Source organism: Chelonia mydas, chromosome 6, assembly GCF_015237465.2.
Source record: "Chelonia mydas isolate rCheMyd1 chromosome 6, rCheMyd1.pri.v2, whole genome shotgun sequence".
In the NCBI taxonomy this organism is placed as follows: Eukaryota; Metazoa; Chordata; order Testudines; family Cheloniidae; genus Chelonia; species Chelonia mydas.
In genome coordinates this window covers 28,728,505-28,745,013 of record NC_051246.2, presented here as the reverse complement: position 1 = coordinate 28,745,013, position 16,509 = coordinate 28,728,505, and the positions used below count along the sequence as shown (strand labels likewise).

At 46.6% G+C, this 16,509-nt stretch overlaps 1 protein-coding gene across 1 annotated transcript in view; it reads right to left on the bottom strand.

The window, feature by feature from the left end:
• Positions 1–14,360: 14,360 nt before the first annotated feature.
• Positions 14,361–16,509, bottom strand: part of CD81 (CD81 molecule) — a 77,493-nt gene continuing 75,344 nt past the window's right edge. The window contains exons 7-8 of the mRNA XM_007062976.4: positions 16,088–16,186; positions 14,361–14,599 (exon numbers count right to left, since the gene is read on the bottom strand). Coding sequence (XP_007063038.2) covers positions 14,537–14,599; positions 16,088–16,186 — 162 coding nt within the window. The 3' untranslated portion in view covers positions 14,361–14,536. The remainder of the gene's footprint in view (positions 14,600–16,087; positions 16,187–16,509) is intronic.

Sequence of the window (16,509 nt, the reverse complement as noted above, 5' to 3'; positions counted from 1 at the left end):
TGATCACTTTCATTACAGTGTGTATGGTAACACTCATTGTTTCATGTTCTCTGTGCATATAAATCTCCCCACTGTATTTTCCACTGAATGCATCCGATGAAGTGAGCTGTAGCTCATGAAAGCTTATGCTCAAATAAATTTGTTAGTCTCTAAGGTGCCACAAGTACTCCTAAGTACACACTAAGTACTCCTAAGTACACACTAACACAGCTGCTACTCTGAAACATATCTGGATATGGTGTCAGGAGTAAACTAAGAACAGAAACAGAAGTGAAACAGCAACAAAGGCTGCAGATAGAAAGAAAAAGGAAAAATGGTTGCAGTATTTCATCAGCATGCCACTCAAGATTTCACATTGCAAACAAACTCCACAAAGAAACTGGTGTAGGAGGAGGGGCATATGTGGCTGCTGGCTATAGGGTCCCTGGGTTGGGACCCAGAGTAGTGGGTGGGCCTGGGTCCCCTCTTTGCACCCCCTGCCACTTGCCACCTAGGGGAGTGGCCAGAGCATAGACTGCAGTTTGCCACAGAGGGGAGTGGCTAGACCAGAGACCGCAGTTTGCCACCAAGGCAAATGGCTGGACTGAGATCTGTCGGGTCCCCCCGGAATGGGGGAGAGAACTGAGTGAGGCACAGCTGTGTCCAGAAGAGGCTGCTGCCGTCCAGGGAACAACGTGGATCCTAGAGGTGGAGGCGAGAGTGACGACAGGCCAGACACTGCTAGATGAGGGTGCTTTGGTGAAACGAGAGCTAATTCCCAGGACGGCCAGCAAGAGGTGCTGCGGTGGTGAGTCCTGCCCCCTTACAGGGAAATTCCAGCTAGCATGCATGAGGTGTGGAAAAAGTCATGTCCCAAGAGATGATGCATGTCCAGCTAAAGGCACATGGTGTAATAAATGCATGACATATGGACATTTTGCATCTGTGTCAGGAAATTTGCTCATATTACAATCAAAAGCCATTGTTTCTGGGATCTATCACTTGTGATGCGAGAGCCTGCCTGGAGAGTGAAACTGAATATTCATGGCAAGACTATTAACTTTAAAATTGGCTCAGGAGCTGACATCACAGTCATCTCAGCAGGGACTTACAATCACCTCCAACCCCTCCCAGAGATGAAGTCACCTGACAGCTCTAGCTCGCCCTGCAGGTATTCAGAACTGCATGGGCCAGCTGACCACAGAAACAACTTACAAAGACAAAAGCTATGCATTGAGTGCACGTGATCAAAGGATCAAAGACGAACAACCTTCTCAGCTGTAGTTATGACAGCCATGATGGGCTATTGAGAAACAGTACAATAGTTTGTAGAACAACAATAGTACAAATCAATTTAAGAGACAATGCTGAATCATGCAGTGTACAAACACCTTTACCAGACAGACCTTGGAAGAGAGTAGCTGCAGATTTATGTAAATTCAGAGGACATCATTACCTGGTCATTGTGGATTATTTTTCCAGGTATATAGAAATAATGTACTTGAAAGACATAACATGTTGCAGTATTATTGAGAAACTGAAAAGCATTCTTGCTCATTTTGGTATTCCAGAATAACTAATGATGGACAACAGACCACAATTCACTGTAGCAGAATTTGTAATTTTGAACAAAATATAGTTTTGATCATATTACTTGCAGCCCGTATTACACACACACACATTGAGAGTTGTACAGACAACCAAGAAAATCCTTTCCTTGCTCTTCTGAGTTACAGATCAACACCAATAACAGCTACTGGATATAGTCTAGCACAACACCTGAGGGGAGGACAACTCAGAACAACTGTTCCAGCTTTGGAAAATACCCTATTTCCAAAGTGGCTAGATGTGAAGAGAGGAGCAAAATCAGCTAAAAAGGCCAATAGACCTATGTACACTTTTATAACAGGCGTCCCTCAGAGAATTACCAATGTAGAACCTGATGACCATGTTTTGTGTCAAATTGGATGGAGAAAAAGGATGGACAACTCCAGCTGTTGTAAAGAAAAAGAATTCAGTGCCCAGATTGTATGTGATCAAGACCAACAGTGGAGAGTTCAACAGAAACCATCAACATTTACAGTTTGTTCCTCAGAAAGAACAATGCACAGCAATGTTTCTCAACAACCAGTCTGTGGGCTGGTCACTCCCTGAGATCTCCCTGACATATTTTAGGAAGGCAGCAAGCCAGTCCCTGGTGTCAAAAATGTTGAGAAACACTCAACAGAACAACTCTACAGATAGTGGATGCAGAACAAGATGACAAGAGCCAAGGATTCCAAACTGACCATAGCTTGTCATTGCAACTAATGAACAGCTAGATGACCATGTTGTTACGTGTTCAGATAACATAATTACAAAACCCGTAGGATTCAGAGACACTTAACAGACTGATGCATACTGAACTTCAAAGACAGTGTGATAGTGTAAATGGTAGGAATGTAGAACTTAAATGGGGACATGTAATGGAATGTTAAACTGCATTATATGTATCAGCCACTAGGTAGCACTGTATGTAAAATACTTTAAGCTAATCTGGAGCCATACCTGGCAGAGCATTAAAGGATCTTATGATGAACACATCTGGTATGTATAAGCAGGCTCTCTGACCAGTCCATATCTGGTACAGAAGAACATGACAGTGAGTATGTATCCTACATGGCTCTCTACTTCCACAACCAGTGTCTCCCCTGTCTATTCTATCTTTAGCAGTGTAGCATCCTGCTGTTTTCCTGCTGCTGGAGCCTTCCTCCCCACACCCTACAAGGAAAGGCTCCAGCAGCAGGAAAAGGCTCCACCAGGGGGAGGCCTGCCAGAGCCTTTCACTGATGTGTGTAGCTATGCACCATGGTGTGGACGTGGCCTGCTTTTCACTGTGGTGTGCAGCTACGCATACCCTACATGCCACTGAAAGTGTGGACATAGCCTTAGAAGAATTTATTTAATCAATCCTCCCAATCCTGAACAATTAAGAAACAAACATTGCACATTCTAGGTTCCATATATAAACAAAGCCGCTATCATAGTCTCAATGGCTATGTGCACCACCTGCTGTCGTAGCCAAATGGAATAAGGACTGTGCTGTAATCCTTGTTCCTCTGACTCTGGGCACTTGGAGATGTCTTTCTTCAGGGCCTCCAGTGCTGTGGCAGCTATAGCTCCTGTGAGAACGTGCAGTGTTAAAGATCAGTTATGTTTGCGGTCTAAAATACTTCACTGAATCCCTTTAAGAGGGGCCTCACGGTGAGTCATCTGTAATATGAACGGCTGCTATTTCATTTGCACTGTCCGTTTTTTAATATGTATCTCTGCCTTCTGGAGTGTTGCTAACAACAGTAATTTATGACAAGGGAGCTGTGTTTGGAATACATTTGGCAGCAATAACAGGCAAGGTTAGAACAAAATGTCTTTCATCTGGCTGGGACTGGGTTGGAGTTTTAAAACACAACAGGCTTTCCCGTTCGGGGATCTTTATAACATTCCCATGGAAACACGCCTAGGTCAGCGTTTCCTGGCCAGTGGGCTTATGTGTGAAGTCTCCCCTAGAGGGCGCCAAAGCTAGCGGTGCTGAATACGGAGGGGGGAGTGGGGGAAAGGAGGCATTGGAAAGGAGAGAGAAGAACAAACCAACCTAGCAGAACAGGGTGAATAATATTACACTAAAGGTTATGTGTGGGTGGGGTATGACAATGGGGGCAAAGCAGGTGGTATACTAAAGAGTGGGTGGGAGATGGCAAAAAAAAACCCCAGCAGAGATGGGGAGAAAGCAGCAGCTCATCCCATTTTGCAAGGATGGGCACTGGGGGTTGCAAACTTTCTACTCTCACAAAACCAAACACTCTTGCCCCACCCCTTCCTCAACCCTTTTCCGAGGCCCTGCCCCTGCTCACTCCATCCCCCCCTCCCTCTATCGCTCGCTCTCCCCACTCGCTCATTTTCACCGGGTTGGCTCAGGGGGCTGGGGTGTGGGAGGGGGTGAGGGCTCCAGCTGGGGGTGTGAGCTCTGGGGTGGGGCCAGGGATGAGAGGTTTGGCATGCAGAAGGATGCTCTGGGCTGGGACTGAGGGGTTCGGAGGCCAGGAGGGGGATCAGGGCTGGGGCAGGAGGTTAGGGTGTGATGGGGAGTGAGGGCTCTGGCTGGGGGTGCAGGCTCTGGGGAGGAGCTGGAGATGAGAGGTTTGGGGTGCAGGAGGATGCTCCGGGATGGGAGCAAGGTGTTCAGAGGGAGGGAGGGGGATCAGGGCTGGGGCAGGGGGTTGGGGTGCATGGGGGGGGGCAGGGGTTCAGGCTTCGGGCAGCGCTTACCTCAAGCACTGCCCGGGAAGCAGCGGGCATGTCCTACCTCCGGCTCCTATGCAGAAGCGTGGCCAGGTGGCTCTGCATGCTGCCCCGTCTGCAGGCGCCACCCCCACCGCTCCCATTGGCCACAGTTCCCAGTCAATGGGAGCTTCGGGGGCAGTGCTTGCTGCGGGGGCAGAGTGCGGAGCCCCCTGGCTGCCCCTACGCATAGGAGCCAAAGGAGGACATGCCCACAGCTTCCTGGGAGCTGTGTGGCATGGAGGCTAGCAGGGAGCTTGTCAGCGCCGCTGCGCAATGCAACCGACTGGACAGTCAATGGCTCGGTCAGCGGTGCTTTGAGCAGAGCAGCCAGGATCCCTTTTTGACCAGGTGTTCCTGTTGACTGGATTTTATACCTTTTATGTTACAGCCAAGCCAGATAATAAACAGGGCAAACAAAAACAAAAGGGAGTCCTGCCGTGGTCACCAAACTGTTGACTGGATTGTATACTTTGGCCAGGGGAACCAGTCTGAGGTTCGTCTCCCTGCCCTGTGTCTATCAACGGGTTTGTTTTACCCCAAGGAAAGCTGACAAAGGGATAAGGTGCAAAAGGAACAGTTTTATTAACAGGGAAAAGTTAAACAAGTAGGTAAGACAAGGTAAGTAACACAGGTAATTACAGCTATGTAAACACTAAGAGACTCCCAATTGTAACAGAAAAGGGGACCAGAATATGACAGGCTTTGGCCTTAAGAAGGTAGAGGGCTTGAAGGTCTGACCCAAGGATAAACCCAGATCAATCCTAGTAAAGAACAAGATGTTGCTTCTTTGCCATCTCTTGCAGCTTGAGAAGCAGCTCGCGCTATCACAACTGACTAGACTCCGGATCCAGATGACACTGGTAGGTAAGGGAAGCAGGACCTCCGACGGGGAGATAATCACTCTGTCTCCTTCTTTTACCGATCTTCCTCCTGGCACCGTCGTGGGTGGATGGGAGTTGAAGAATCAGGACAGTGGATGACATCTATCCTCGCACGCAAGGTGAGTTGCCCTCCTTACATCCCTAGTGTGGTACTAGGCCTACCTATCCTGCAGACAGCAGCACTAACTATTCCCTAGAACAGCAGCACACTCTGCCTCCAGGATGGGAAGCCCCACCTGACTGGTGAACTGATCTTATATACTGTCCCAGTTGCTGGGCAGACTCTGTCAGGTGAACTGCCAGTTTCCCGCCTTTGGATGGTGAAAGGCGCCAAAACCAAAAGTGGTGGGGAAGAAGGGTACCCAACATGGATTCCAGGTTGTTGTTGAATCCAAGATGGCATATAGGGGCAAATGTGAGGTAGACAAAAATCTCCCTACTTTCCAGTCAAAAACTGGACACCTGGTCGCCCTATTGGGCACAACTGGGTGGATGTGGAGGTTCAGTGGAAAAGGACTGAGCAATGCTTTTTTTTGATGAGACTATTGCTGGTTTTGGTTGCCAGCATGACAGGAAGGGCTCGTCCACCTCTACCTCTGGCCCCGCATGCTTTCTAAATCAAGCACTGCTGACAGAGGGCTTCTTGCCTATTGCATGTGCTGCTATAGTTCCCTCTTTTGCAGCCTGTTTCACACCTGTCTGAGGGCTGAGGTCACTGTCCCCGTTCCTCTTCCTCCCTCTTTGCAGATACTTTAGTCCACATGCTGTGGAGAACTAGGGCTGGGCATGCTTTCCAAATCACTGATGGTGGACCAGTTTGTACCGGCTGCTGCATCGGGGTGTTGGAACTCTATTTATTGCTTGGCGACACAAATAAAAATAGAAAAGCATGACCCAAGCATGAACAGTTGGTAAAGCAGTTTCCTCCAGCCAATTCAGGCTGAGACGGCTGGGGGGAAACACAGAGCTAGGCAGCCATGCAGGAAACCATCAAACCAAGAAGGCAGTGTTGTTATATCACAGCCTGGGGGACTCTGGAGAGAGAGAGAGAGAGACTTACACAGCTGCAAAGGAAGGGCATGTGCACGCCGGTTCTCAGCCCTACCCTGCACATACTGGAGCCCACAATAACCTCTCTCTTTCACACATACACCCTCTCATGCTCCCCACGCACAGGAAGCCCAGCTGAAATAAATCAGCCACTGGTTCTTTCCTCCCCTCAGCTGAGGCTGTTCACAGGTAGGCTCCTATTTGGTCTATAGCTGCTGAAGGATCCTTGTCCTGCTCCTCCCAGAAATGACAGCCACAGGAGCCTCAACAGTAGGGTGCTAGTGAACTACTGCAGGTCCCCCAGGGGACTGCAGGTCCAACAATGAGGTTGGTCCATTCCTGGGCAGCATGGAAAAGCTCCTTCATGTGAGTACCAGACTCTAGCAAAATAAAAATGACAACAAGGCTTTAAAGATTGGGTTTTTTAAAGGTTGGGATGGTCGAAGAAAGAACCTTTAAAAAGCCACAGAAAGAAAAGGCTTGTTTTTAAAGTTGTGCCTAAATGACTTGCCCCGCATGCAAACCCCAAAAACTTCTCTAAATGTGAATGACTTTTAGTAAAACAGTTTTGTATCCATTCCTTGATGAGTCATACTTTAGCATTAGTAAGCGCTTGTCCCATAGTCGCTCTCCCCAATGTCGTCAGGCACGATTTCCTCCCATTGTCTTGGCAAGCTTTCAAATAATTTTTTCAAGGTGCATCAGAAATAGTAAGTAACATTAACAAAAGCACTGGAAGGGGTATGTAGTTAGTGATAGTTACTTGCAGTACCTGCAAAGCAACAATTACAGGATTCTGGTTGTTTGTTTCACTTATCAGCTCTAAACAGAGCTTGTCCCTGCCAGGCACCCTGCTATAGCCAACCATAGCAAGTCTGCCACAGTTTCCCCTTCATCTGCTCAGGAAGGATTGTGTTAACCTTTCTTCTCCACCACAGATCACATGAACAGCCATCTCATTTGCCTGGGCAAGGAAGGTTGTTCCTCTGAGTTCAAATCAAGCCCTGCTGCCTGGGCATACTTTATTAATATAATTTCAACCTTCAGGAAATCCCTCAGACTCAGAGAGCTCAACCCCCGCCCCCCCCCAAGTACAACAGATTAAAATGCAGATGTCCTCCAGCTCCACGGACATTCCCCAGGCCACAATAGTTCCAAGAGTCAACCACCGCTCTGTTCTCAGTTCCTCTGCTCCTATTCCAGGGCCTCCACCTCTGGCAATACTTCATGATGTCTACATCTCTCTTCTTGCTGCCCTTGACTCAGGCCTCCTGTGAGAGGGTCCCTGCAGCTTTCCATGCCCCAGGCACCTTTGGCTGCACAGCCTACCCGTTCATGGGAGCGTCCCTCCAGAATCCACCCTCTTGTTTCTAGGCTTAGCCGGCATTGGCTGATTTACTTCTGTCCCTTACCTAGGGGCCTCTGCACAGCCCTCTGTTCCGCTGGGTTCCCCAGCTCTGGCCATTTCTCTCCAACAGTTCCTACCCACAGCTGTTACCTAACAGTGCACCAATTCTCCCTCTTCACCAGCCGCTCTCAACTACTGCTCTCTTCGGTGTCACACAGCGGTCTACAGACAATTCTCACCAGCTTCCTCCTGCTCCCCTTTTTCCAACTGCTGCCTTTGTGGGATAGGTCTACACCGCAATTGGGAGTCTCCCAGCTCAGGTCGACTTGAGCTAGTGGGGCTCAAGCTAGTATGCTTAAAAAAACAAAACACCCTCAATGTGGATGTTCCAGCTCCAGCTGGAGCTCGGGCTTGCAAGCCTAGGAGGTCAGGTGGGTGTGACCTCACTTCTAAACTTAACCTAAACTTCTCCTTGAGCCAGAACATCCACACAGCTATTTTTAAACACGCTATCTTGAACCCTGCTAGAGCAAGCCTGGCTAACCAGGCTGGAAGCACGCTCCCAGATCCAGTTTAGGTATATCCATAGAGGTCAGGCACCCCCAATTAGGGCCCATTGGGAGGTAACTAACTCATCACAGGTGAACTGGGCGCATTCCCTTTTAAAAAGGGCCATGCAACCTGTGCCAGCACAATGAAGAGGCCCTAAAAAATGATTTTTCCTGTTCATATATAAGACTTTGCATTTTACACCTACAGCAGCTGTAACCCTAGATCCTTTACAACCCTAAATAAAACAAGATGATAGTGAGAAATTATTGAAAACAGATGTTATGGTGACTGAAGGCCTAATGCAGAAGGGAAATTTAAAAGGCACAGTTGAGTGGACAAGGGTCTGATTTAAGAGGAGAGCTGTGTAACTCCGAGGTACTTGGTGCTGGTGTAGACGCCCCATCATCCATATAACCACCACACACAAACAGGCCATATACCTTTGTTTTTGCTAAACCTAGTTACATGTATAAATATAAAAATGTGCTCAAATGTCTTCACCCTACCTCCTTCCCTTTCAAAATCTGCTTCTATCCAGCTGCGACCCAAACCAGAAGGTCCTTCTTAGCTTGGGAGAGAGAAAAATGAGCTTTTGCAGCATTGCCCCTGAATAGTTGGCGAAGAAAGTGTTGCACAACCGTTGTATAAAGGAGAATATGACATTCAAAAAGGCCTGTTGATTAACGATGGAAGCGCCTCAAAGTTCCTTGAATCAGGCCTCGCCGCCACCCCCTATAATCAAGTGGCTCATGAAGAGACATTATACAAAGCCATAGGAATCGAAGAAACAAACATGCCATTGGCACAACACCAGAACCATGGCAGGAGAGCGCAGGACAATGGGAATAGCTACTGATGAATGTGATCAGAACCAAAGTGCAAAAGAGGAGCATGAGGCCAGACCACTCACCCAACTTTTGTTTGAGACTCTAGAACCCTAACAGGACACTTCAAATGATTCAAAACACCCCGGGGGGGGGGGGGGAGATGTGTGGAGAGAAGGAGGACAGAGATAAGTTGTGCGGCTAACTGTTTAAGAGGCTGGAGTAGAACTGGTGGAGGGGAATGGTACTAAGAACTAGCCATGGTAGCTCAGCTGGCATGTGTGTTTAAGGTCAATGAATTGACACCATCCCAAGGCAACCTTTTTCCTTTCAGTGCAATGAGCTGAAGGTGCCTCTTGATGCACAAAATAAAGCTATTAAGGTATGCCTTATGCATACTTCCTATTTTACATTTCTCAGCAGCTGAGTGATGTTTCTTCAGAGGCTTTGGAGAATCTGGACACCAATAGCCCTGAAGGAACAAATGCATTTGGCCCAGGCTGCTTTTGCCCAGATCTGAAACCAGATGCTCAACGATGCACAGAGAGAGAGAGAGGTGCTAATTCTATAGACATTTACTATCTAACTTTGGAGGACAGAATTTAGTACTGAGCCCATTCCAGTCCAATTGTGGACTGACATAAAACAATTATGTGCATGATTGAGTGATCTGCCATGCAAGGAATTATTAAGCACCATCTGAGCCAGAAGCTGATGGGGACTCTTAAAGTTGTGTCACAGATTATCTACACCAGAGGAGCCATATCTGTGTGAACTGAACTGGGAAAAAAACCAAAGAAATCTGTGTGAATTTGTACCTGGAGTGTTTTAAATATCACCACACTGGGATATGTACTGCAGTGCTTCTGATTAACCCAGGGAAAAGGCATGGCACTGATATGTATTCATTTATTTGTAATGCTTCCAATAAGGATTTAAAAAAAAAAAAAACAACCCTACCCCCCCAAAAAGTGGCCAACGACATCAACATGCACATGTCTAAAAGGATAGGTAGGGGCCCTGGAAGGTGTGGAAGTGGGAGGGGAAACTTGTCAAAAACAGGATTCAAAATATAGACTTATTAATACTCAGGGAAGTTAAGGAGACAGGGTTCACCCAAGCTTGAATTCAGAGCCCCCTGTTTCTCTTTGAAGAGGCGGCTGGGATTTCATCCTTGGAAAGAGATAAAAGCTGACAACACTTTTTTTGGTAAGTTTATTGTTTTTAAATATCCATTTTGTAAAGTAAAGTAATTGTTGGACTCCATTAACATTCAGGTAAACACGTGAAAAGACAATGGATGGGCATGATGTCTTAGCACAGGCACAGCCAAAGGGAGCAGGGAATGGAGGCTGCTTGTGTTTTGGGGACAGTCACACAGGACACCTCTCCCTCCCATTCCTGTTTCAGCAGAAGCAATGGTGGGAGCCTGGAGCCAACCTGGGATGCCTGTACTGCCGGTCATGAAAGGTACAGGGGATGGGTAGGGAAGGGCAGTTGTGGGATCACAGCACTGTACTTGCCCCTCTCGCTCACTGCAGGAGCTTCGTCTGATGGGGCAGATGGCAGCAGTCAGTTATCCCATGGCTGGACCATCTGACACATCAGAAAGCCATTCCGTTAGGTCAGGGAACAATGAGCTCTTTGGGATATTCTCAGTTGCTTTTTAGCCACCACAGGCCTTTTTGAATTTTAACCCTCTCGTCATTTTGGAATACATACTAGCTCCCCCACTGCTGCCCCTCCCAAAGGAGGGCACCTGCGGCAGCAACTGCTGTTGGCAAGAGCCATTTGCCTTTACTTAGCTTGATTCTGGATGTCCCTCTCCAGCCTGCCCATTTCTCCTCCTCCTCCATCATTCCAGAGGCCTGGCTCTGCCCATGCTGCCACAGCCTGGCTCATGAAGCATCCTGGTGTTAAGGTGAACTGGTTGTAAATTGGAGAGCATGGTCACACTATACATACTATGATTAACATTAGATTTTTTTTTCTTAAAAACAAACAAAACAAAAAAACAAGGCATCTGGAGGAAGAAGTTAAACACACAGCTTTGTGGCATGCTCCACAATATAAAAGAATCCCAAGCATTCAGTTCAGCTGGCAGCAGCTCTGTTTGACTTTCTGGCATGGGTCTTCAAACCCAGCCCTGGTTAGTTCCCTGCTCCTGGCCTCCCGCAGTGAGATGGGGCTCTCCTCTTCTTCCTTTGCCTTATGACGGTTTTCTCAATGACTGGTCGTTTCCTCTGGTTTCTGTTCAGAGGCAGTGTTTGTGCGTATTTATAGCCCACAGCCCTGATCCTGCAAAGCCCTATGCAGTGGACACCAATCCTGTCTGTAAGGGGTCTCCAGGATCAGGCCCTGGGTCTGTATGCTTGCATGTGTGTACACATACATAGGCAGGATAGTCACTTGGCAGGAACATGAGGCCTGTGTTCTGCTTCTCTTCCTCCTCATCTAGCTTTAGGACTGGTTATTCAGATACAGGGCAATGTCCCTTTGGATACTGAGCAGTTCTCAGGGATAACTTGGGGGGAGTCTACTCTCAAATTTTCACATACTCCTGCCTCCATTCTGCTTAGGCCTCCCCTTCTCAGGAGTTTAGGACAGAGAAGACCAAAGGGGGTTGTTTTTCCTCAGCTGTTCCTCAACTCCTCAGTCCATTCTTAAGCATGGCAGCTCTCCTTCTCTCCCTCCCCTGGCCTGGCGGGCTGACAAACAAGCAATGGGACATGGGAACACTCCTGTAATAACCCTGAAGAGAAATGGACAGGGCATTAATGCCACCTAGTGAAACCCATCTTTCAGCTTCCTTCAGTGACCTCCAGTACCACTCTGTGTCCTCAGGACTCTATTCCCTCTAACCTAGTCCCAAATCACTGCCGCCACCACATTCAAAAGCCATTTCCCCAGCCTTTAGAGCTCTGAGTTCCATCAGCATCTCTTCCATGCAGGAGTCTTCTCCAGGGCGGGAGGCTGCATAGGTAGCTGACAACTACAAGGGCACCACTAGAGTTCAAAGTGACTAGTTACTTTCTGTTATGTAGTTCGGGGGCGGATGGCAAATTCCAGCAATCCCAGAGCACTTTTTGACCAAACACTTTGCTTTTGTGTTTTCCTCCCACACTTATCAGGCTTCAGCCCAGCATGCTTCTCAATAGTCACTTCTTCCCACTTGCTACTGCAAAGGGCAAGTCTAGTACCTTAAAGCTACATCTAAGAACGTGCCTGACCTGCACTTGCTTATTTGGAGACCCAGCAAATCTTCAAACAGAGCTCCGGCTACTGACACAATATCAACTGAATACTGAACAATATCAAATATACGGTATAGGAAAAAACAAAACTGAAATGCTTAATGGCATATTTATACATATTTATCAACAGTCAACAAAGAGGTGGTGAGTTACACATCCATTCTGTATTCTAACAACCCTGATGCACATATATGTAAACACACATGCTCAGCGGATGCATCACATTTTACATTTAGCCACATATCAGAGGAGGTGACCCTAAAAAATGTACAGTGGAGGAGGCACCTGGTGCACAATCTGTTCTTGTTTCCAATGCATGCAAAATGGACATTCAGGGCAATGTTACTTTAAGGCTGCTTCTCTGGTTAAATTACTTCCCGCCCAACCCCCAATCAATCTAGGCTGTGTTGATACATCTCTTCCTTAGGTTACTTTTTTTTTTTTTAAAGCCCTTATGTGCTTAAAGAGGCAAGAAAGGGAAACAAGGAGAAAAAATAAGCCTCTGGATTGATCAATTTGCCCACTTGTGGGAATCCCTCATTCAGCGTGTAGCAATGGCTGTGGTATCCAACGCACAGTGGTGAAGGGACGTGTGTGGCCTAGAAAGAACACAGGATCCCCCTCATCCCAAACCTGATTTGGAACACTCTTCCTTTTGAAAGTTACAAAAGAAACACTTCAGGGAAACAGAAACATCCCTTAGAAGGGTGGACAGGGGGAAGAGAGAGAATGCAAGAGGAACCTCAAATCTTTACTGGGCTGATAATAAAAACATCCTCTGCTTCTGCTCAGCCAACAGCTGCAAGATGCTGCAGTCCCCAACTCAAGTGCCCATAAGGGGTAGGAAAAGTGAAATAGTTTTGTTTAAAATATATCTATCTATACATATAGAACATCTTTGAGAGAGACAGACAGACGGTTTATTACATAGGATTTGAGGCACACAGTATCCTCTATCTACAGGGCAATAGCAATTCTATTAGTCCAATGGAGTGGCATACAGTTAAAGCCACACACATTTAGTTGGTAACATCTAGCTTGGATTTTAACCCCCACAAAAAAGTATGTTCAAACTGGTGCCTTCTTAAATCCTGAATTTCCCAGCTTGAGCGAGTTGGTTTCCAACTCTTAATGTAGGTTTTAAATTAAGGGCTTTTAAAAAACAATGTTTCTTTAATAGGTTATGGAATTTTTGCCATAATTACAGCATATATGACAATATGCGATGAGCAAGCAAAACTGTATCAAAGAGAACTATGATGCAAAGACAACATTAGTTTGAAATAACATGAGAATACACCCAAAAGTCATCCTGCATTTGTTTTGTGGAGGATTCTGAGTGTTCCAGATCTCAGCGCTTACCTACCCTCCCCTTTTTAAGATATCATTTATACGGAAGTATTAGTTCAAATTAGAAACTAACAAAACCAGACTAGACAGTAAGCCCCCAGGAACATAAAGCAGATTTATTTTTCAGTCATTTGTAGAATTTGGGGTGGAAAAATCAGGGTAAGAATTCACTCCTTGGCTATGAACCCGTGAGACAGCTTCAGCTCTAAATGAATGGGTCAATTTGGTTTTTTTGTTTTTAAATGAGTTACAAACTCCATGGAAAAAAAAATCAAAAGTTAGAATTTAAAATTGTCACTATTCAACTCTCATGTTTATTTAACAACATAAAGGGGTCTGATTGGAACAGGCTATCTCCTCCAGATCCCCCTGGGCTGCATCTCCACTTGAAGGACTGTGTCCCCGGCCTCTCATTTCTAGCAGGCTTTGCACACCAAGTCAAACTTTCCTATAAGCAGCTAGGGAATGCCATGGAGTCAGGGCCATGGGGAAAAGAGAGGAAAACAAAAAACCCTGCTTCAGTTTCCAGTTATAAACTTAAAACAAAAAAAAAAAAAAAAAAAAAAAACCAAGGCAAAGGTGTTCATTGTCCTCACAAGAGGGTATAGCCCGCTGCTCTGTACCTCTGTGTTTCTGCACCATAAACATCATCACTGAAATAATGGGGAGGACCAAAAAAAAAAAAAGGGGGTGGGGGTGGGGTCAGAATCGCTGGTACAGTAGCTTTCCCTACCACACAAAACTGATGTGTAACTAACTCAGCCACAAGATCATGGGAAAGTTTTACTTGTTTAAAAAAAAAAAAAAAAAGTAGTTTAAAGTAAAAATGATAAGTACTGCATGGTAATATTGGAAGTATTTATATACATAGTTTTCTTTGTCTTTTGTTGAAATGTCTCCTTGTCACTTGGTGGCACTTGGGGTCCCTTTTGCACGGTCATCTCCAACCTTCCCCCCCCCCCCCCAGCTCTCCACTTCTCAATACACGGTGCTATTCCTTATGCCACAGCACAGTATCATGCTCAGGATCATTTCGAAGATCTGTAAGGAGACAAAGCTACCAGTGAAATTCTCATTTGTAAGCCCCAATGACCTAAGACAGCCCCATCCATTATCTTCTCCTGAGCAGAGCTCAAGGACACAGAGAGTTTGATTCCCTGGTCTGCTGTGCCAATCCAGGACCCCATCATCCTTCCCCCACTTCTGGCACAAGAGGAAGTGGGGGTCATGTCATGGGCAGAGCCATGCTATACCTATCCTCCACTGACTGTAAGCCAGTTAGGCTCTCAGCTGCTCTGACTTCATCTGGTGTTGGGTACAACAGGATCGGGGCACTGCAACTGGCGTTTCCTGAGGTCACTCTACCTCCACTGTGTCAGAGCAGAGCCTGGATATTGTTGAGAATTCAGCTCATAATTTACAATGCAAGAACAGGACAATGGCCCATCTAGTCCTGGTATATTGCCTCTGAAAGTAGCCAATGGATGCTTTGGAGGAAGAAGAAATCTCATATGGACTAACTGAAGAAGTTCTGAAATGTAGGGGGGAAATAAAATTGCTTGCTTCCTCCAGCTGGGAGACCCACTTGCACCCTGAAGAACAGGACAGAGCACTCTTGTAACTTCATCTTCATGGTTTTTAAAAATTCGTAAGTGTCTAATCCCCTTGTGAAATTTAAAATGACATACCTCAGTAATACCCTGCAGCAGAGAGCACTACAGGTTAGTTGTATTTTGAGTAAAAACATTGCCATAGTTTCTAAAAGGGGCACCTGGCAAAATTCATAACCACCGCTCGTTCTGCTGTGGACCTCACGAGTTAGAAATCAGAGCAGAGCAGCCAGCCTGGAGACTGTTCCTGTGGAATTCAGTGTCTGGGTTGCAGGACAGGGGGCAACAGAAGACAGAGCACTGATGGGAATGAGAATTGGAATGGACAAGGAAAGGGCACTGTGCTCCTGGCTAGCTCTCTAGTCTATCTACACTGAGGTGGGAAGCGAGTGCATCATGGGAAGGAAAACAAATTCCTTCCAGCACGAAACCTTGATAGGCAGGCTGGAATGAAAATGATTTTCAAGGGAGATGAGGTGGGGCAACAGATGAAGTCATTTTGCCTTTACACTCCAGAGACTTGCCTCTAAATATGACTCTGGTTACAATACTCCAAGTCTGATGTCTCCGACCCTACTCTCTAGTGAGTCTCCGTCTGTGTCATGGAGCCAACACTCAACTTGGCACAGTTGGGATCTGTCAGGATTGAGGTGCACTGGGACAGCTGGAGAGGCTGGGGAAGAGCTTTCTTGGCAAACAAAGCAGGAGAGGTCAGTTTTGTGGGGGACGCCAGTAGGTGTTTCAGATCAGTATTAACGGTAGAGCTACATGGAGTAACACAGCCCATGCCGTGTTAGTGAGTCAGTGGTAGCCACGTGCTTTCACAAGCACTAGATTTATGGTTTCACTTTAAAAATCCAGATGAAAGTCAGAGTTTAAACCATACCCCCTCATGTGCTGCACCAATATTCACACTTACCATGATCACAGCCACCACAATGGCTGCAACACCGATCAGGTACAACTTCTCTGAGAACAGCTCATCAATCTTCTTATGACAATCCTGGGGTAGGCGACCCTAAGCAGAGGAGAACGCATGTCAGACAGCTTGGTCTCTCTCTCTCTAGCTGTACACCAAGGCACATTTGTACAGGAAGAAGTGGAGTTCAATGTTTCTACTATCCCTCCCCCTTCCAATGCAACTTCATGGCATAATTTCCTGGGCCCAGTGAAATCAAAAGTCCAATTGATTTCAGCAGGAATGAAAATTTCACCCCTTTGGTAGCTTCCAGCACCTTATTTCCTACATTTTTGAAGAACAGCCAAGCTGGAGCCACCCCTATCCCCTAACCATAGCATGCAAGAGTAGCACCATGCCCTGGACTGACTTCCTGTGGAGGA